Here is a 22,525-nt window from a genome sequence, read left to right as displayed (position 1 = left end):
AAATTCCCAATATCGCTCACCCCTACTCCGTAGCAGACGTTTTTGTAAAAATAGGCTAATGATTGTGTCATAACCATGGGACTTACTGTTGCACAGTAGAGGAATTACCATATAGTACAGGAGAAGCTCGCAGACAGTTTGGACTTACATTAGCTGTTTAAGTTTAATTACTAATGTTAACTAGCATTTTAGTTAGCAATAATTAGCCTGTGCCTATGTTATCTTCTTACATATACCTACGCTCTCCGTCTCTGCAAGATTCGGAATGATTGAGATTTCTCTTGGCACAGCTACCAGAAGACTTACAACTTTCAGACAGGTTGCTCACGTCACATTTACGTCGTCTCTCTCAGTTGGAGGCTGCGCAGTGAATAAGTGAATAAGTCATGACAGAGTCGTTATTGTTACGACACAACATATTGGCGACAAGGATGTCGACTCTGAACCTGAGTCAGCATACACCTTTTCTACAAAATGTCAGGGTGCCGCCGATACCATTCAAGCATGTAGATACGCACTTTTGAGAATTATCTCCAGGCGATGGCTGATGAGGAATTGCTAATCCATTGTTTGGGCTCGGAAGGTCAGAGACTTTTCTACACACTGACGGTTGCTGATGAGAAGTACGATACAGCGTTGGCTGCCATTCAGACTTTCTTTACGCCGCAAGTGAACGTCGTAGCTGAAAGATACCGCTTCAGACAACGTGGTCAGCGCCCAGGCGAGACTACGTAACAGGTCGTTACTTCTTTAAAAGAGCTGGCTAAGACATGTCAGTTTGGGAAAATGGAAGAGGAGATGATTCGGGACCAACTTGTTGAAAAGACGTCTTCACCGCGCAGAAAGCACCAGCGGAACTGTTGCATGGCCAACATATGCGGCAGGATAAACATACAGGATGTCCACTTCCACAAAGCAAACCACTGTCCTCAAAGCAGCTCACAGTCAGAGTCAGAGAAAAACAAGAAAAAAACCAAGACATACGCAGACCACAAGTGAGGGGCCACAGGTGTGTCCTTCCAGTGTGGGTCATAGTGCAGAGAAAGGCGCCTTTAAATGAAATTTATTATTATTATTATTATTATAATTATTATTATTATTATTATTATATGTTTGGGTGAAGAAACCTGGCATTCTTCCTCTCTGACAAGTCAAAATGTGTAGGCCCTACTGTGAAAAAACCTGGACAATAAACATATATACAAACCTAAAAAGTACAATATAAAATAAGAAATAAACAGGTTACACACTACACTTTGCAGACAGTTACTGAATAAATACAATTAAAAAAAAAAATAATAATAATCTTAAATCATTATCTGGGGTGGGCGGGACAACTCAGGCCCTTCAAATTCTAGCTACAGCCCTGGACAGATGTGGGTTTGAAATTAAAACTTAAAATATCACTAGCATTTATAATATTGTAAACTCGAGTTTTCATGTGTTTCAGGGAGGAGTTCGCATGGCGCCGATTGTCATCAGATAGACATGATGGTGAAAGTAGCTCAAAGTAGCCATAGACGGTAAAAGAAAGTAGCGCGCGGTTCTTTGCATCCCCGTGAGAGTCTTCATCGTTGCCAGGACGACCAAAGGGGCTGACCCTGGCCACGTGACAGATAGTAGGCTGGCCGCTGCTGCTGTAGTGGTGTGTTTGTGTGTTTGCATGTGTGCCTGCTGCCTCTCATACACAGTTTTGCTTTGGTCGGCCTGAGCAGACAGCAGAGCTTGACGTCTGGAAAGAGGAAAACATAGACAGGTAGCTTAGTTCGGGCATGAAAGAAAAGATGGAGCTCTCGGCGACGGGAGATCGCGTTTTCGCCGCGGAAGCCATACTGAAACGCCGCGTTCGTAAGGTGAGCTACAGACGCCGCCGTCCCGCGTGTTTTGATTTCCCGCAGATGTTGGCCGCGGTCAGCACGACACGGCTCTGCTCTGCTCTGCTGCTCTAGTCCATAGGCTCGGGGCTGTCTTCTTGCGCCTATGCAACGCTTTGGAGGCCTTGTGGCTGGCGAATGCCTTTACTTTGCTAGCTAGAAGCTAACCAGCGAGGCTATCAGTCATGGGTCGTATATCCAAGCATTAAGAGGGCAATAAAAACAGCAACACAAAGAAGGGGGTAGCTGCAAAACAACGCAGCCCAGCCGATGGGAGGAGGGCTCTGCTATGAAATGGAGGGGCCCGATTTCTCTGTCAGCTAATGGTAGCTAAAGCTATACGGTCACAGTCTGCATTTTACAGCCTGTGGAGGAGGTGTAACTTTAGGTCACCCACTTTAAAGGCTGTTTGAGACTGCTGTTTTCTTCGGCATAATGTGAAAAATGATTCCGAAAACATGTAGTTCTTGCACTAATCTACTGTTGATGAGAGAGGAGTATATCAGCCACAGTTGATAAAGGACTTCTGATAGTTTCTTAGAGTTTTCATCAGTCCTTTATGGCTTGTATACTGGAAAAGGCCCTATAAATCATGGTGGTGTGCAATTGTAAGTGGCTGGTAGTCACAGTTAACCAGCAGGCCCACCAGGCCTTCAGGTACTTCTGAATTGCCTGCTAGAACTTCATAGTTGCACCCCTTCTGAGAAGTTATCCAAAGCACTTGCACAAAAGCAGGAATGCCGTATTTAGGGTTAAGATTAGCTCTTTGAACAGATGTTGTTGAGTAAGTCATCCTTTTTTAAATTGATGCCATATGATATAAACATGTGATGTTGTATGCAAACAACTTGTAAAAATGCATCATGCCCAGTGTTAAATGCATTTGACGACATAGAGAACGTTTGAGATTATAACTCTTTAAAGCTAGGAAGAGCTCCTATCAAATTAAGAACAGGGAATAAGTCCACAACAAGTACCATTTCTTAACTGAAATATAATCAAGTTCCAATATGACATTTGCTGCATATGCATTCCAGATTTAAAACAAATCTCTTGTCCCCACAAGCTGTTTTAAAAAAAAATCCAACATCTGTCTTGTTTTTCTTGCAGGGAAGACTTGAATACCTGGTAAAATGGAAAGGATGGGCAATGAAGTAAGTGCTTCTCTTGACTTTAACTCAATAGAAATCCTCAGTCTCTTTGCAGGGAGGCATTTGTCTTGTGTTGTGCTGTTTTTCATGCCTTCACATTGAACTGAAAATGTGGATTAAATCACCTTAGGCTTTGGTGAAAAAGTTCTTTTGTGGTTAAACCAAAAAAAAAAAAAGTTTCCTTTTGTTGTGTGTTTTCCTCATGTTACTCATCCTTGTTTAGGCACAGCACTTGGGAGCCAGAGGAGAATATTCTTGATGACAGGCTGATACTGGGCTTTGAGCGAAAGTGAGTAAAGATAACAACTAATGAGAGCACATACACCATGTTTAGTCTTGTTTTGCACATTGAGTGTGGTAAGAGTCTGTCATAGTATGCTATGCTTTGATTTGATTTTGGCTCGTAACCTAAAATGCTTGTCTATTTTGTTAATTTCAGTTGCCTTGATTTTACACTTGTAATGTCCTTACTTCACGTTAGCTCCCATGTATCTCGCTGTAAGTGCTTGTTTGTGCCTTTACCTCATCTGTTAGTGTCTTTACATTCCTCCTCCTGTTTGTAAAACCTCCATCTAAGCTCAAGTCCTTCATGTCCGTTGCCAAGCCACTTGAAAGCCATGTGCTGCTCACAGAAAGTAGATTTTTGCAGTAAACCAAAATGGACACCATAAAACTGACAAAACTGAAAAAGACACATGAAAGGGAAACTGAAATGGACACGTGAAGACAGAGAATCTGGCTGTGTTTAAACATGGCTTCAAACTATTCTGTGTGCCCGACTACTCTATTTACACACCCACAGCTTTCATCGCCATCTTTTTGTTTGATTCGTTATACAGTGGCACTCCTAAGTTTATGAACCCATTCTAAAGTTGACTAAAAAGAGGAATAAAAAAAATAAATAAAAAATCATCTTTTGGAAATTGTATGTATCGTAAATAAATAAATGTTCTTCCTTAAAATACAGGGGGCATAAGTAAGTACACCCCTATGTTAAATTCCCATGGAGGAAGGCAGATTTGTATTTTTAAAGGCCAGTTATTTCATGGGTTCATAAGATCAGTTGTGTAGGACTAGATGTTGATATCCCTCTAGTCCTACAGTCCTACAGTCCTTCCTCTTTTTAGTCAACTTTAGCATGGGTTCATAAATGTATGAGTGCCACTGTATTTGCTCTCATTGCTCTCTTTTTTTTAATTTTTTTTTTTTTATTAACCCTGTCTTTACCTGTTTGATCTGTGTTGTCTTAACTGTAATTTCCTTTTTATAGGGAACGGGAAAGAGAAATGCACGGGCCAAAGAAACGGGGACCAAAACCCAAAAACTTTGTCATGAAGGTACAGTTTCTGATGTTTCAGTGTTTATGCACAGACGAGCCTCTCACATCACACACATCAGCAGTGATTGAAAAAGTCAGTCTTTAACATCTGAAAAACAAGTCTTCCAGTGTCCACTTAAATTATCTTTAAAATGTATACCAAAATGTTTTCTTTTTTAATAAGTAAACTTATAGCATACTGTTTATTGTAGCCCTAATCTGTTGATCAATTTCATCAAGATGTTCTCAAATTGGTACCATTACTCAGGTAGCAGCACGTTATAGGAAAGTGGAATGTTCTGTTTATGGTTTCTACAGTTGAACTAAGAATAAGGTCAACCCGCTTGAAACTGGCGTGTTTGAAGTTTACTTTAATTATTGTACTAACAACATGCATCACTGTCAAAACTGTTGGCAACACAATGGTATATAACATCTATACTGTGCTACCTCCTTTTTCACACTGCAGTTTTCATTTTTACAAATCAACTTTTTTCTGCTCATTTTCAGGTTCATAATTGTATTTAGAGGTTATGTCAGAATAGGTTTACATGGTTTAATTTTCAAAAAACACCATATTTTTGTCATACTGCACATTGCTGCAGCTCCTCTTTTCACCCTGTGTGTTGAGCTCTCTGATTTAGCTACAGAGTGAGGCATCGCACTTCTGTTCCATCTTTGTTGGGAGTCGCACATGCGCAGTAGCTAAGTAAGGACTACTAGCCAGTCAGAAGCAGAGTATGAGTGAGTGCCATGCTAGCAGCTAGGCGAGCATTATAGCGTGTGTCACAAAGTGACACACGTTTGTCTCTGAAGTAAAGGCTGGACTACAATAGAGCTGTTTGGAGCAGTTTGTGAACAGTGTTTTCTGTTGGAGATGGTAAGTCCCTTTGGGGTGGACTTTGGGATTTTTTACTTTGTAACGTAACGTGCACAAAAAAAGATATAACACAATAAAGGAAAGGGAAAAAGCCAAAAAGCATAATATGAGCACTTTAAAGCCAACAACCTTTGGGCATAGAAAAGTGTTTTCTGAAGTTATAAAAAGTTTCGCTGTCAAAAACAGATTTCAATGTCATTAGTTATTCATATTTTCATCACAAATGGTTAATAATCAGTAGTTTTTCAGAACTTTCTGTTTAGGTGTAAGGGGAATTAAATGCCTAATATTCCAATCCAACAACAGAATTTAAATGACTATATATCACCATGAAGCCGGTCCTAACTACACAATCAAATATAGTTATTGCAATGATTTTGAAACATGTTACAGGTTTGTCTAAAAACATTTTGTTCACCTGCCAAACACCCAAACTATGCTTTTTAGACAGATATGGGAAACAAAGTGGGCAACCTACATTTTCTTTGTCCACACTCTTAATTCTTTATCATCTCCCTCAGGCTCATGCTCAGAAAGGAGGGACCAGCAGCCGAGCCTCAAACGCCCGCCAGACTACATCGCGCTCCTCTTCGTCCACTTCCAGTCGAGCTACTCCTTCCTCCTCCGCCTCACCTCATTTAGCATCTTCGTCCTCCTCTTTCTCAACTGTGGCACCCTCTCCCAAACTCAATTCCCTTGCAGCCACACACAAGCTGAAGAAAGACATTCACCGCTGCCACCGGATGTCCAGGCGCCCGCTGCCCCGCTCAGACCCCATGGCGTCCTCCTTCTCCAACCCCGGTGGCTTCCCCTCCCGCCTGCACGTCTCACCCTTCTCCGAGACCGTCCGCATCCTCAACCGTAGAGTCAAACCACGGGAGATCAAGAGAGGTCGGATCATTCTCAACCTGAAAGTCATTAACAAGCCAGGTAGGGGGGGTGGCACAGCTGCAGGCGGCAGGAATCTTACAGAAGGACGCCAAAACATCCCTTCCCGCAATCGCATTATCGGGAAGAAGGGAGATGCACCCTATAGACCTTTTCAGCCCCCTCTGAAGATGCTGGGATTCCCGATGTACGGGAAGCCGTTTGGGCTGCAGTGTGGTGGCCCTCTGTCCTTCCACTCCCACCCAGGCTCCAGCACAGGGGCCAGGAACACCCACTCTACTTCCTCCAAGCACCAGTTGCCTTCTTCTCCTTCCAGCTCTGCCTCAGCTGCTCAGTCTCAGCCTGCCACAGGAGGCTCCCTTTCCAGCAAGGGTGCCAAGTCCAGTAAACCTCACACAGAGACCCAGAAGGGCCAGAGTGCCAAGCACGCTGCTACCGCCCCGTCCTCCGATGCGAACCCCTTGGCGTCGGCATCTTCTTTCCTCCCCTCCTCACCGTCCTCTTCCTTGGAAGACGTGGATGAGGACGATGCCCTGGACCGTTCAACGACCCCAGAGGGAGGCAGGAAAAGCACTCGCCAACGCAGGGCTAAACGCCAGCTTCCCGCTGCCTCTGGCACCCCTGGGGACCAGATCTCTGCCCCCGCCGAACCCCAAAGGGTGCCTGCCGAAGGAGACCCCGACTGGCACCCTGAAATGGCACCGAGCTGCAAGGATGTGGTGGTCACTGACGTCACCACCAACCTCGTCACTGTCACCATAAAAGAGTTCCCCTCCCCTGCCTCACCCTCCGCTAGCCATGAAAGCGCCTCCTCTCCTCCCCCGAGCACCACCTCTGACGACGTCTCTCCACCCAAGCCATAAAAGATCAGATGTAACGAAGCCGATTGCCATTGATGGTGGAAGAAAATATCATGCCAGTGTTGCCACTTCAGCCCCCTTCTACCTTTTCCTTAAAGGTGTGTCCATATTTGTTTAACGATTAATGAAATGCAATGTAAATTAACACCGCCCAGCCATTGAATAGTTTTTTTTTTTTTTTTATATATATATAAAGAAGTGTATACATTTGAAAGCGGGCAGCTAATACGCCCTTAAATTGCCATATTTTGTCCTGTTGCACAGCACTGACTCTGAGGCAGACTTGGATGGAAATGTTATTTGTTTTCTTTCACTTGCTTCAGACGAGCTTGTTTGGTGTAATAACAAATTGTCCAACACACTCAACCATTTGGTGTATAGCGTGTGTGTGTGTGTGTGTGTGCGTGCGTGCGTGCGTGTGTGTGCGCGTGTGCGACACAAATGCTATTTTGATTCCGGCCCTGCTGCGAAGGCTGGTATTGACAGCCTTCAGGTGTCATGCCAATTTCCTGCCCCATAGTTTCATTGGAAGTCCAGCTTGTTAATGATAAATGAGGTAATGTGTTTTTGCACTTAACACAGTTGGACTCATATATTGCATCAATACAGCGAGGTAAATGTAATGCACTTGACTGCATCGAAAAACAACCTATTTTATGTAGTTATCAATTTTTCAAGGCCTTTTCCTCTTGAACGCACATGCATATACATACAGTAGGAATGAGTATTTATATGCACGCACAACCTTAAAAGCTGCAAAGAATATACAAAAACAATAGTTTTTAAGTTATTGCTGTCCTTGCCGTCTTTCCCTGCTTGCCTTTTTTTTTGTCACGAACCCACCACCTTTGAATCTGTGACGTCCACCAAGACTCTAAACTGGCCGGCAGTTGGTCGTGAAATGTTCTCTTTATGCCAGATTTTTGCTTTATTCCTTCTCAACTTGTCATGGTCTAGAAGGTCCATGAGCTGAACACAGTTCAGGCGTAAACCACCAACCAAGGTTGGCTAAAAATAGTTTGTTGACCCTTTTAAGCTACTTGGCAGGTGTTTGAAGTCTGTGGAACGTGTATCCAGGCAGTTTTTGACTAATCAATATTAATAAATAACTGGTAATAGGAACTTAAACTTAAATAGTAACTGGTAAGTCTGTCTCTTTACCACATTGGCAGGTATAGAGCAAATGACTATACACCCTGTTTTGTCCCTTTGGATTTTTCTGCTCAGTTTAGCTGATAGTGTCTTTATAAGTATGTTCTGAAGTTTCAATAGAAGTGGTTCATGTAGCATGTTTTGGTCCCCTGCTACCCGTAGGCAAGAGAAACTGAACCATGCTGTGCCAGGAATTTGAGGAAAAATGTCCTTTTTCTGTCAAGTTATCCGCTAACTGTCTGTTAGACAGTGTGCCATTTCTGTGCCAGTTGCTTTTTGGATATACCCAAATATAAACAGAAATGTGGTTGAGATGTTATCTGTGAAACTAAGAAGAGGATTTCTGGAGAAATGCAATCTTTCCACCTTTTTTAATGGGATCTTTGTTTGACTTTCCATTAAAGGTGTTTTGTTCTGAACTATGTGGACGCAGCTTCAGTCTTTCTCTGGACCTTAGATCATGTGTAATGAAGAATATCTTCTTTAGTTACAATCAAGTAACTTCAGAAGCAAAGGTATGACAGGTTTCAGGATCTCTGCTGATGATTTTGTAGTTCAGTTGTTGGATGACATAGTTATGGTTTCACCACTGCTCCTGGTTTGGTTCATTTTGTCAGTCTAATTCTATCCAGTGGGGAAAAAAAGATACCCTCTTGATATGTTAATCTGGTTGCAGAACACAAGTCTGCAAATTGACTGCTGTCAGTTGCCTTTGCCTCCCATTTTAAATGCAGGTTTTACTTTCTTTCGAAAGCTCAGCCGCTGTCTGTAGCAATACCGCTTGCTGTGACCCATTTCTTAAATGCATTGAGATATATATATATATATATATATATTCGATTTTTTTTGCACACCCCTAATGTCCTGGCTTTCGACCCTGACCTTTGACCTAGTAATTTCCGTACTTTTGGTGACGCGGTTCCCTTGAGGACATGCAGAGGAACAATGAGGAATTACACCCGATGATGCATTGAGGTACCAAAAAAAAAAAAAAGTGCTCTCTTGCTGCTTGTTTCTCTGGTGGGAAATCGCCTCAAGACAAATGATCTTTTGTCTGTGGCTGATAAATGTATCTACTCTGTTACTTCTCCAGCCACTTTACCTGGCCACAATCACTCAGATGCTTCATTTACTGTCAAAGATGACCAAGTATTTTGTTTCCTACTGTGCTGTTCTTACTTTTTTTTTTTTTTTTTAATCAAGGCAAAAATGTATGACTAAGGACCAGTAGTTTTCAGACCGGAGAGTGCAGGAATTGTGGCACAATTGCTTGCTACAAATACTGTACATCAAGTGTGCTGTCTTTCAGTGGCATTATGTACCAGTCAGAAAGAAAGAAAGAAAGAAAGAAAGAAAGAAAGAAAGAAAAGAAGGTGATATCCAACGCTCGCATGTTCTTCACAATGAACGGCTGCCGAGCTCTTTCACTGCAGGTTGTTTCCAGCTAAATGCCTGACAGCTTGAAAGTGTTCAAAGTGCACCTAAAGCACTTCAAAAGAAACCTGACCCTTTATACACAGACTCTCAACCCTCTTCTGGTGCTGCCTGCTCTTTCTATACCTTCCCAGACCTTGGCTCCTATACTCCGGTGCACCTGTGTGTTAACAATATTTAAAAAAATAAATCTTCCGCATGTGTTGCCTTTTATAGCTTAGCTGCTCCATTCAACCCCAGCTGCACTCCAGGCGACGTTTACCTCGTCTTACTCGGCTCTTAAAGTGCTAAACAAAATATATACTTCTTTACTTGCCGTGGCTTCGGTGGTAGAGATGAACATCAACGATATCACAAAACGGTAACAACCTTGAAAGGCTTCTGATGTCTCATTTTCCAAAGTTGCTAATGCAGCGTTCTCCATGTCTTCGTTGACACAGACGAGGAAGATGTCACCTCCTCTCCTGCCATGTTACGGGATGGTTCTAGTTAGTCAGTACTGTTTCAATACTCTCATAGGTCAAACGTGGAAGGATTTATTCCAAAATGACACATCCATTATATGAAGAAAAAATAAGTGGCTTACTCTTATGAAGATCTCTGTAGCTCAAATTCAAATTGAGGTACTTAAAAAAATAAAATAAAAAAAATAAAAAATTTAAAAAATAATGGACAGTACTTAACTTGAATCCTTACTTGACAAAGTGAAAACACAGACTGCATTTTCTTTATTTTCCAGAAACGGATGATCTAAAGGAATATTTTCTTCTCCAAATGGATATATCGTGATTTGGAATAGGTTTTTTTTTTTTTCATCTACTATATCGTTCATATTTTTAAGTGGTGGATAGAAGTGACTGTTGCAGTTGGTAGATGTGTAAGGTATTAGGCTGTTAAGCCATGTTTCCAACAGTGATAGCAATGTTTTTCTTTCCTTTTTTTTCATATGGAGTAGCACAACTCAACTTAGTGGCCTATCTTTCAACCAAATAAGGCTCTTGATTTTATTATTTGACTTTATTAAGCCTTTTTTCCCCTTTTTTTTATTTTATTTTTTTTGTTTTACATTTATATTTGTGATGTCATTTTAAGTGCTAGATTTATTTGGCACTAATTAGAATAAAGGAAGGATCCTTGTTTAAATGTATGGATAAAGATGCTTAATGTATTGAGATATTGTGCTTTTTAAGCTGTTTTTTTTTTTTTTTCCCCCTTTGTACTGTACTTTAATATATATATATTTTTAAATATGCATACTATTGTTAATGTGATGCTGTTTATTTGAATGTCATTTATTAGTCCAATATGGGTTTGATAAGAAGGCAAACTCCGACTAATTTTAATGTGTCAAGACTGCAGTTTTGTCTGTTATGATGATAATATGAATTGTGTACATTGTATTGATGGTAATAATGGGGAGTTGGAGGATAATGATGACATTGTAATGTATCTGAACTTCTGAAGCATGTTTTGCCAACCCTTATTGTACAGATTATGTATTCAATGTCATGTTACATGTTGTTGCTTTCGGTGTGTTTCTTCAACAAGGCTTTTAATTAAAAGCTCTTTAAAAAGTGGTTTGCTTTGTTGTATTTTTTTTTTGGGCTGCCGGCACGTATTTTGATACATGTGTGCAGACTTTGTTTGGATGTAGGTTTGAGGGGTGTGCTGCAGGTTCAAGGAACTGACCTGTATGAAAGACACCATGGTTATGACTTAAATGCAGGAATGAGAGTCTTTTATCTTGTAATTTCCATATATAAATGTATAAAGCGAAAATAAATGTTAACGGCTTCCCAATTTGAATTGGGGAAAAAAATAAACGAGTTCAACATCCAACACTGAAAAAATCAATTCAGCGGCAAGCAAGGTTATCTTCTTAAAGGGTTTGGCATTTGAGTGCAAGATCAAAGCTTTCAGCCACACACAGAATCTTTTATTTTAAGATTTTTTTTTGGGGCTTTTCCGCCTTTATTTGACAGGACAGCAAGGTGAGAGAGGGGGAAGACATGCAGGAAATCGTCAAACCTTGGACCTCCGTGTCGAGGCATAAACCTCTCAGTATATGTGCGCCTGCTCTGCCCACTGAGACACACACACACACACACACACACACACACACACACACAGTTCAGCAGTAAAGACACAAAGAATTCCTGGTTTAGTATGTCATAAACATTGCCATGTCTCCTTATGAACAATAATGGGCAGGAAAGAGAAGCTGAGTCAATTAAAAGAAAGCATAAGATTGAAGTAACTTCAATCCACGATGCTGATTAATGTAGGCTACATTGTATATTTTTTCAAATACATCAAGTTAAATCACTCCCTAAACATACAGGGAGGAAAAATTGTAAGCCACTTTCTGCCTGTAATATTTCTGCTGTAGTACCCAAACGCTCCACAGAATGGTGCTGGTGGGCCGCCTTGGTGCATTCCATAAGAAGGGAGCAGAGCAGCATCTGTCTGTTTTCAGGGATTGTGAAAGCTGGGGTGATATTAAGGTCATCACGCCTGGGTATTCATCTCAGAGTGTTTTGATGTTGTGATGAATACATACATCTAGTTCAAAGTACTTTTTTTCCTTTTCCACAGTCAGTGTTTTATTTCATTTTTCCTCAGTTTAGGCTGGTTAATGGATGTAGAGACCGAGTTAGAGAGACTGACACAGAGAGATGATACACAGGTCCTTTGCTACTTTTTCCTCTGCTCCCTCCATTTCTCTCTCTTGTATATTCTATCCTTGGCAGAATCTCAGTGGGTTTATGAATGAGTGATGGAACTAAAATAGTCACCGTGGTTTGATGCTATAGTGGCCCACATCTATCTATGTGTGTGCGTGTGCGTGTGTGTGTGTGTGTGTGCGTGCAACATCAGCCACCTCTGGAGATTAATCCACAATCTAGGCTACTGTTCTCTGCAGGGAAGCTGGACTGGTTGAGCCTCTGACTGTGGTGGATATTTAAGCTTAATTGCAAGCCAAACAATCTGCATCTTTTCCTGTGATATTTGCAGTGGTGGAATGTAACAAAGTACATTCACTCAAATACATGTACTTAGGTAAGATTTTAAGAAACTTGTACTTGAGTATTTCCATTTTATGATCATTTATACTATACGTAGCCTACATATAGCCTATGTATAAGTATATTGTGTGATGGTGATACTAAACTGATTTTAAATGCAGAACTTAGACTTGTAAAAGAGTATTTTTTACACTTTTGTAAGTACCGGATCTGAATACTTCACCACTGTTTGTTCCTTAAGAGTTTGACTTAAGGGTAAAAGCCACGTGAGGTGTATTCTGCTCACATTCATGTTTTAACAATTTAAAGGAAGAGTTCAACATTTTGGGAAATACGCTTATTCGCTCTTTTTCCAAGAGTTAGACGAGAAGATTGATACCACTCCCTGTAAGCTTGCTGATTTAAGCAGTTAGCTCAAAGTATTACTAGCATGGCTGTAGACTAGAAATGTGAAAGTGCTCTATTCTTGCCACTCAAAGTTGATGAAATGTATTCTAGGAAATGTACAAAGTGAAGTATATTCAGGTTAATGAAAAGTGTGTTAACTAACAAAGGGAATTTGGGCATTTTCAAAAGCAACTCCTGCAATGAATAAACTATCCCAGGTTCTTATCTAAGGTTGTGTGTCTGAGGTTGGATTATTCCTTTAATGTTGTGCCGATTAGCAGATTCAGCTCCCTGATTGGCAGTAGGCAAGCAAAGCACATCCTTCCTGCATTTCATATCTCTATTAAACTTTAAAAGTATTAAACTAAAATGAACAGCAAACGTTTTAAGAGTGGTTCATCCACTTGCCTTGGAGTAAGAATGTTTGTTGAACAAGGCTGCAGAGGACTTCTGTGTCAGGGTCAGAACATTTTCGTTGGCGTCAGTGGGGAGTTTTATAGTTAGCACTGCCTCTTGAGGACAGCATGTTCTTCCTCCTACTCAGTCAAAAAGTGTTTAAGGTCCCCGCTCTGAGAGTGTTTTTCTGTCTTCTGTTTATCTTTTTCCTTCTTCTAGGCTTCCCCTAAGACTGTAGCCTATTACCTCTGTTTTTTCTCCAAAGATTAGTTTTACTCCTGCAGGCAGCACATAATGTAGCTATGCCTGAGCATTTCAATGCCAACATCTGTGTGTGTGTGTGTGTGTGTGTGTGTGTGTGTGTGTGTGTGTGTGAGAGAGAGAGAGAGATTGTGAGGGTGTGCAAGGCTAAACTTCTAAGACTTGGGGCTGTTCAGCCTGTTTGAGTTTTGTATTTTCATTTTATCTTAGAATTTTTGCATTGATGTTTCTGTAATATGGTTTTGTGAAAGATTTGATTGAGATTCACCAAATATAAAGTGCCTCTGCCAACAAAAATCTGTGTCAAAATGCCTTTATTTTTTATTTTTATAAGTCAAACTACTCAAAAAAACACACACACACACACACTGCACATCGATCCACCGCCACCTTGTTTGTTCACGCTGCTGCTGGAGGTTCACCCCTTGCTCTGACTCTGACGCATGCCCACAGCCTCGCTCCTCCTCTCCCCCCGGTCCCCATGGTAACGCACGGAGGAGAGCAGTTTAGCAACACGGAGACGGAGAGGGAGCATCTCTGGTCCAGACAGCGCGGTGCCTTCACTAGGCTAATCCTACACACAGAGCAGAGGGCGGCGAGAGGAAAACATCTTCTGTATGTAAGTGCCCCATTTCGACAGCAAACAACAGCGCTGGTAGTTCATCTGAGATGTCGAACTGAGTTTAGTCAATCGGCTCAGTAGGCTAGCCTAGATCGTGATAATAACTCCGCTGATGCGGTCTTCCTACACGCTGCTGTAGCCTACGGAGTGATGCTGCCTCCGTGTGTGTCTGCATGCCAGGCTTTTTTTTTCTCTAAACCGTAATCTTTTGCATCCACAGTGATAATGAAGTTCGTAGTGGTGCTAGTGGCAGCGGGCACCCTGGCCTTCCTCGGCGCGGTCATCTGCATTATCGCCAGTGTTTATCCCCGGAAACGCGACGCGTCTCTCAGCGACAACGGCACCCTGACATCGGAGAATCTGTTCGAGCCCCTGGAGCCCGGATCAGTGGCACACGCCGGGCCGCTGGGCGCTCTGCACGGCGCTGAGTCCTACGATGGAGAGAACGGGCTCGGCGGCATCGGCCTGGAGGTTCCCACTCTGAACGAGCTCAACCTCGGGGAGGAGACCGGCGCTGGGTCCGCGAAACAGTTCAGCTTCAGCCGGTTGATCTGCACGCCTGTACCGGTCGGAGAATGCAAGACCAAAGATCTGAGGCAGCGGCGTGGGGGACAGCAGCAGCAGCAGGCGGACGACCCGCTGTATGGCACCGGGGATGAAGACTGGACTTATCTCCGGACCACAGCGGAGGACCTCCGTCAGATGGTCCTGCAGCAGAACGACCAGATCCTCATGGACCAAAGGACCATCCGGGAGCTCACCGGGAAGCTGAGCGAGTGTGAGAGCGGCCTGGAGGACGAGAGGAACATCCCAGAGAGGAGCATCGGGGTCTGGAACGGCAACCGCCGCGTCATGGCCGGGGATGATGTGAGCTCCTCCGCCGCGGCGCAGCTGCAGACGGCGCGGGCTGTGGAGGAGCTGGCCAGGGCCATCATGGACCTGAAGGACCGCATTGACAAACTCGAGGTAACTGGGGGGGAGGGGAATTCTGAGCACAGGCTAGAAAAAACTTTGGCAAAACCTGTTGGCAAAACCTACTGCCGTTTGCCCTCCTGTTTGAGTTTTGTTTGGCAACATGACATTTGGCCTAAACCAAAGTCATGAATTAGCCAGGTGAGTCACCGTTGTCCGGCCTGTGTCTGGCCCATTAAAGAGCCAGTTGTCCCAATGTTGATATCCACTGTGAAGTGCAGTTTAAGACCTAGGCTATCTGGTAAAGTTGGAGAAATAATCCTTTCAGAATTTAGGCTACTTCACCAAAATTGAAAGATTCAGATTAGAAAAGTCCCACAATCCATTGCAATGGCAGTCAGATCCTTAAAAGCCAGTAGGCTACAGTCGCACAGATGTTCATCACCAGGTGCCCTGATCTCTCTCTACCTCCCTCCCTCCCCCTCTTCATCGATTCTCTCCCTCTTTTATCTTCTTACCTCGCCTCTGTACTGACAAGCAACTCATGAGACGTTCTTTGCGCATGCTCAACATGGACCCATGGGAAATCTTTCTACCTGCTTTCTGGTCATGTCAGCCACCTCTACCCTCCACCTCCGCATCCGACAGCAGGATAGAGACATAAATAAAAGATGAAGATAGCTGGACAGGAAGGAGGGTGGTGGTGGAGGGGAGTCAAATTCTCAGCTTGTGTGTGTGCTGAGATTGAGACAAAGGCATGGTTTATAACCACACACATACACATACACATACACACACACACACACACACACACACACACACACACACACACACACACACACACACACACACAGCTGCATCACTGCCAGCCCTCTCCAAGCACAGTCACTTACAAGGTTGCCTCAGTCAGTGTGAATTTATATCCTGTTCGTCCAGGTCCAGTCCTGCCTCAGCAACTCTCTTGATATTACATATCACCCTCATCTACAGCAGCATCTCTCTCTCTTTACTGCTGCTTCACCAACACCTTCTTTTTTCATTCTGCTATGAATACTAATGCTGCTACTGCTGGGCTACTATTATCAATACAAGACCTCTCACTGTGTTCCTTTTTTATCGTTTTTACTTCCCGTCCTGCAGTTTCATTTCAGTTTAAACCCACTATGACTATCATGAATAGTAAAATGCTTCTATTTATAAAGAAAACAGGAGTGTGCTCTTCTCATTGCCTTCATGTTACATTTTTTTTTTTAAATCCTCTAAGGTGCAACCAGCGAGGAATAAAGATCCACTCAATTCCAAATAAGTTGGACTAGCACTCGCAATTTTATTCTTGCTTAGTCTACTTGAACACACAACATTCATTTAGGAGGGGCATCTGGAACCAGATGTCCACTTTTAAAGATTATACTGATCTCCGTCCATCAGTCAATCAGGACAATCACAATCTCTCCAACAGTCAATACTATTGATCAGTATACTCATTGGTTGTGGACACCTGGTGAACACATTCACATAGTAAGGCAGAGCCCAAGATGTTTGTGTGGTTTTTTTTTTAAGATCATTTTTTGGGCATTTTATTTATTTTTATAGGATAGCTGAAGACATGAAAGGGGAGAGAGGGGGAATGACATGCGGCAAAGGGCCGCAGGTCGGAGTCAAACCTGTGGCCGCTGCGTCGAGGAGTAAATAAAATAATTTGAAATCACGATTGCTCAGCCTATCAATGTGAATAAATGTTATACTACATGAACTACTCTGTTCTACAACTACAAAACTACACCAAAAACTACACTGAAAAACTGTTGCTTCGTGATGAACGCTAATAACTGCATAATATAGAAAATAAAATGACATGCTGATGCTGATTAGAAGGTAGTATAACCCTCATCAAGTTCACCATGTTAGTTTAGCAACCTAATTTGCAAATGAGCAGTTAACAAAAAGTACAGCTGAAGACGATGAGAATGTCATTAATTGGACAAAATAAATGTAACCGGAAGATGGCGCTAGATGTAAAGTCAGGGGATCACCAAAATTGTTACAACTCATCCTGAGGGCAATATGAATATGTGTATTAATTTCATAGCAATCCATCCAGTTGAGACATTTCACAAAAAACTAAAATGTCAACCCGCCGATGCTGCTATAGGAAAGGTCAGGGGATCACCAAAGTCAGTTATATTAATCCACTGGGGATTATGTGAATGTCTGTACATCATTTCACAGCAATCCATCCAACTGTTGTTAAGATGTTTCAGTCTGGACCCAAACAGTGGACCGACCAACCAACATCCAGAGCAGCATTGCCATCCCGAGGGCCACGCCACAAGCATTGAAAAAAACTATTATCTGCTCTATCCACTCCTACAAAAAACCCTTCCGAATACTTACATACTCACATATTTGGCCGATAACAACAACTACAGATAAGTTGTTTTCTATTTTCCACAGGATTTCTTTTATGATCTCTCTATCCATCTCTCTCTGTGAGTTTTTAATCATTTTACACCTACTTACTTTTTTTTCCTGTCTTGCCCCCTCTTGCAGGCGGAGATAGGCCCTGCTGCCTTGAACCTCACCGACACATCTGTAGGTACAAGCAGCAGCAGCAGCCCGGCTAGTAACACCGGCAAGGCTCCCGCTCCTCCCGCCGGCAGTGCTTCCTCCCCACCTGTGGCGGCTCCCCCAGGGGGTCGCCGTCCTGCCTCCCCTGCTGCCCCTGCCCCCAAGCCCCCATCTAAGGGCTCCCCAGTGCGTGGAAAGGGCACCTGGAGGGTGGAGGACTTGGAGGGGGAGCTGGAGAGGAAGATAAAGATGTTGGAGAAGGAGCGTCAGGCCATGAGGAAGGAGACGCAGGGCCAACACGAGAAGATCAACCAGGGCATTGACACCGTCAACCACCGCGTCACTGAGCTGGAACACAGTGAGTCTGGGGGAGGATGAGGAGGAGAGTAAAGACATGTGGTGGTGTTGGCTGAATAAATGAAGGATGTATGGATGAACTGATGCACACAGGGAGGTGAACAACTGCATTGCTAAGCTGACCTGGGCCTACATGAGAGCATGGCAAGGGAAGGCTAAAATAAAACTTTAATGAGCACTGTGAGTGAACTGGCTTATCACAGCAGTAGAGAATAAGCTGTTGATTAAAATGAGATGATTAATGAGTGCTGAAGGTTTTGAAATGTCAGATAGGGCTAGGAGCTGAAAAGAAAAAAAAATACAGCAAAAAATAAATGAAATGAAAAAGAAATGACCATACTGCTTTTACTTGTAACATGTAGATCTTCACAATCGTATGAATTTACATTAAGGATCCTTAATCATGTAGTTTGGGTGTGTCACAGTGGTTTTGAGTTTCATCGGATGTACTGTATGTCACTAACATTTCCCCTATACCACGAACAATCCCATTAACTGGAAGCTTGTTTTTCTTTGGTAGTTACATAGAGAGTGGAAAGAGACAGAGATCTTTGATAACAGGAGAAGATTGAGAGTTCATGAGGTGCAAAGAGGAAGGCTGTAAAAAGGAAAGAGAAAGCACTACTGTATTTTCTTTCTCCCAACCTTTCTGATTATCTACATCTTCTTTGCCTTAAGAGCTGCAGTGAGAGAGGCAGATAGGCTGATCATTAACTGGGATGCTGTAGCGCTTGTCATGTTCCTCGTGTGTGTGTGTGTGTGTGTGTGTGTGTGTGTGTGTGTGTGTGTGTGTGTGTGTGTGCGTGTGCGCTCGCGTGCGCGTGTGTGCATGCACAAACTGGCAGGGTCAAGTAAGGAAGTGAGAAGAGACATACCAGTGTCTTTGTATTAATTGGCCATTCATGCATCGGCCCTTGCCCATTTTCTCTCTCCGTCTGCATTATTTCTCTCTTGGTCTGACTATTTCTCTTATTCTCCTTCATCTGTGTCTCCACAGCGCTGACAGAGCCGCCGTTCCCTGATGGCTTCATCCTCTCCTTCCCCATGCGAACCAACTACATGTACGGCCTGGTGAGAAAAGAGATCACAGAGATGTATGCCTTTACTGCCTGTGTGTGGCTGAAGGCCAAAGAAGGAGGCATCGGCACCCCCTTCTCCTACTCAGTCCCGGGGCAGCCCAACGAGCTGGTGCTGCTACAGGGAGTCCACAACCCTGTGGAGCTGCTCATCAATGACAAGGTACATGGGAGTGTTTAAAAAAAAAAAGAAAAGATTTCTCATTCTCATACCTGTGGGTTTGAACCACACTTCAAATGATTAAATCACGAAGTTGGTGTGCTTGTCGGAAGTTAACTGGACTAAAACTAATTATATTATGTGTGTAAGTGAATGGCTTCTTCTGGTAAACATAATTAAGATTTTTTACCCTGTAGGTTTTCTTATGATTAGTCAAACGAAATAGCCTGCCAAGGAAATCATTATTAGCTTGTTATGCTGCTCCACGGAACAGTGCAAGCTAGATGGTGGGTCGTTATTATTATAGAAATTAAAACATGTTCATTCTTGTGACGGACCAACTTTTGTATGCCATGTTACATGAGCGGTGAAGAGAACAAACAGTAAAATTGAAAATGTCACAGCATCCAATTATTGTTTTATTCAATTTGATGTTGATTAGAGTTTATGTTAGGCTTGGTTCTCTGGACGTCCTTTAGCCTAAGGCAGGGGGATCAAACTCAGTTTCACTAAGGGCCACACACATCAAGGGCCACATATTAATAGTTTTATTGACATGCTTTTATTTAATTGAAAAAGTAAAATATCTTTGACTGTATTATTGCATCTTATCACTTACAGTTTGGTTGACATAAAGCCCTAAAAAAATCAGCAAAATAGTTCCTTAGCCATCATAGAGTTTAGCTAATGAAACAAAACAATGATGACATTTTTAAAAGCCGGCTACCACACAGCCGACTCACAACAACCTGTTTCACAGCCTAAATATGCAAACTGACCGGTTCTGTGGGGATTTTTCTCAATGTGGTCAAATCAGACAAATTCTGTTGTAAGTTTGAAAAACAGTTTCCAATTTATTGTGAACCTGAATTGATATGCGTGCCAGATCAAAATTTGTGAGGGGCCTGATTTGGCCCCCGGGCCTTGAGTTTGACACATGTGGCCTAAGGTGTGCACATTAATGACCCTGCCCCTCTAAGCCTTGTCATCCATTTAATTAATCATGGCTAAAAAAACATTTATTCCCCTTGCTGCAGAAAATGTAGAACTAAAACAGCTGGTAACACATTCATTTTTTAAACCACAAAAACAAAAAAGAAAGACACAAAAAGGGACATACAACAGCAATATTACTTTGGATCAAATATTTTTCATCCAAAATAAAAAACCTTGAATTAAATGGTGCTGAATGCAAGAAAAGCCCACGGTATTGAGGACAGGTGGCACAGAAGCAAGCTTTTTGCAGCTGTTTTGTTATATAGTGCATTAATGCTTTCCTTTTATAGCACTTACACTTATAGCTCCCTATGGCAGAGATGAGTGGGGGTTTGCAACTTCAGTGAAAGTAAGGTTGGGACTGTCCACAGGGTGTAGTTTTGCTGACATAAACCACCAGTGTGTCCACATTCTGCCAACATTACCACCCCCACGTGTCCAATATCCAATCAGAATGAAAGCTTGATGAGTCGTAGCTCACTTGCAATCACTGATACCCTGTTTCCACCATGGCAATTTAACCTTGTAGAAAGGTGTAACCACTGTATTCTCTTACCTGTAGGTGGCGCAGCTGCCTCTGTCTCTACCACAGGACGAGTGGCAGCACATCTGTGTCAGCTGGACCCTGAGGGATGGGGTGTGGAAAGCATACCAGGGGGGGAAGATGAAGGGGAGGGGAGAGGGACTGGCTGCCTGGCATCCCATCAAACCCGGAGGAGTCCTCATACTGGGACAGGAACAGGTGAGATATACGGATGAATGGATAGATAAATAAACGGATGGATGGATGGATGGATGGATGGATGGATGGACTATTAATTGATGGTTGAACAAACTGATGGATGAATGGAGGGATGACGATAGATGGATCGATAAGGTGGAAGGATGGATGTATAGGTGGGTTAATGGGTGGATGCATAGATGATGGACAGGTGGATGGATACATGAGTAATGCGCATGAATTATAGTCCAACACTGACAGATGAATGGACAGATGATGGAAAGATGGAGGGATGATAGACCGATAGCTGGATGCATCAATGGATGGATAATAGATGGAGGCAGACAGAATGCTGTTTGTCCCCACACTGGGCTGCCTCTCTCCTTCATTAGCGAGACGCCAACATTACATAATCGTGATGAAATCTGACTCTGGTGTCAAAAGAACAAGCCAAAGCACATTCTGCAGCCCATCGTCCTTGCATAAAAGATAAAAAGCAGAGAGCTGGGAGTCCAATTCTGCAAGATGTTGCAATGATGCAACAACTTGATTTGATGCATATTTCTTTTAGAGAGAGAGAGAGAGAGCTAGTACTTTATTAATCTTGTTTTAGGATGAATGATGGATGATGAATTGCTGTTATGTGGATGTGTTGACCAGATTGTATGGGGGAAATCCCAGGACATCCCTCTTACTCTGAAGGGGGAATAAACATTTTTAATCTAATCTACGGGGAAATCAGGAAATGACAATATTTCTGTGTATGGATACAGCTTTATCCTGCTTTTTCATTCTTCTTTAACCAGGAAGTCTGACCACAGTAGTAGTTACTGTTCCAAGTAGTGTACCAATTGTCTGAGGAGGGTTGTAGTTTTTCAGGACCAGAGATAGTAGGCCTACACAAATTTAGTTTTAAATGTATTAGTATTAATCCAAAAAAGTGTAGTATTGGAGCATAGTTTTGAAAGTGTTGTTCATAATAACTCACAAGATGTACTGATCTTTTTTTAAATTTTTTTTTATCAAACTCATGTAGGGAAACCTTCAAGGCCAACATGCAAAACTCATAAATAAAGCAAACTGTGGGACAAATATATTCACTTATATACTTGCAAATTGTTGAGATACCCTTTTTTTTTTTTACTACCTTCTTTGTGGAAAGTATTGGGTAGCGTTTCCCACCCCAAATGTGGTAATGTCCACTCAAACCCTTTTTGGGGGCCGGACCTACAGCCCAGAAACTCAATTTTAACCCTAGTACCTCCTGTTTTAAACCAGGTACAATTCCCAAGATCCTAAAAGAGTTCCTGACTTCCTGAAAAAGTTCCTGCTGTGGAAGAGGGCTAAGTGATGACTTTTGTACATAATCCCAACAGAGCTTGGTCTCTTGGCTATTCTTAGTATTCTGACATTCAACCCTTTGTTTTTTCCAACTCTTCTACTCAAGGATACATTGGGCGGGCATTTCGATGCCTCCCAGGCACTG

The 22,525-nt window shown here is 42.6% G+C and overlaps 1 protein-coding gene across 2 annotated transcripts in view; it reads left to right on the top strand.

The window, feature by feature from the left end:
• The first annotated feature begins 1,611 nt into the window (after positions 1 to 1,611).
• LOC144533591 (neuronal pentraxin receptor-like) overlaps positions 1,612 to 22,525 on the top strand; it is a 23,438-nt gene continuing 2,524 nt past the window's right edge. Inside the window, exons 1-10 of one of the 2 annotated variants that reach the window (XM_078275069.1) lie at positions 1,612 to 1,853; positions 2,985 to 3,028; positions 3,249 to 3,314; positions 4,296 to 4,362; positions 5,745 to 6,969; positions 14,455 to 15,215; positions 17,712 to 18,087; positions 19,084 to 19,325; positions 20,881 to 21,060; positions 22,487 to 22,525. The exon at positions 22,487 to 22,525 is cut by the window's right edge and continues 2,512 nt beyond it. In XM_078275069.1, coding sequence (XP_078131195.1) covers positions 1,773 to 1,853; positions 2,985 to 3,028; positions 3,249 to 3,314; positions 4,296 to 4,362; positions 5,745 to 6,969; positions 14,455 to 15,215; positions 17,712 to 18,087; positions 19,084 to 19,325; positions 20,881 to 21,060; positions 22,487 to 22,525 — 3,081 coding nt within the window. In that variant the 5' untranslated portion in view covers positions 1,612 to 1,772. Of the gene's footprint in view, positions 1,854 to 2,984; positions 3,029 to 3,248; positions 3,315 to 4,295; positions 4,363 to 5,744; positions 6,970 to 14,154; positions 14,247 to 14,454; positions 15,216 to 17,711; positions 18,088 to 19,083; positions 19,326 to 20,880; positions 21,061 to 22,486 lie in introns of those variants that run through there. The other variant, XM_078275061.1, reaches the window with a different exon arrangement.

Source organism: Sander vitreus, chromosome 2 (assembly GCF_031162955.1).
Source record: "Sander vitreus isolate 19-12246 chromosome 2, sanVit1, whole genome shotgun sequence".
Taxonomy (NCBI): domain Eukaryota; kingdom Metazoa; phylum Chordata; class Actinopteri; order Perciformes; family Percidae; genus Sander; species Sander vitreus.
The sequence above is the reverse complement of the archived record's forward strand: the minus strand, read 5'-3'. Positions and strand labels throughout refer to the sequence as shown.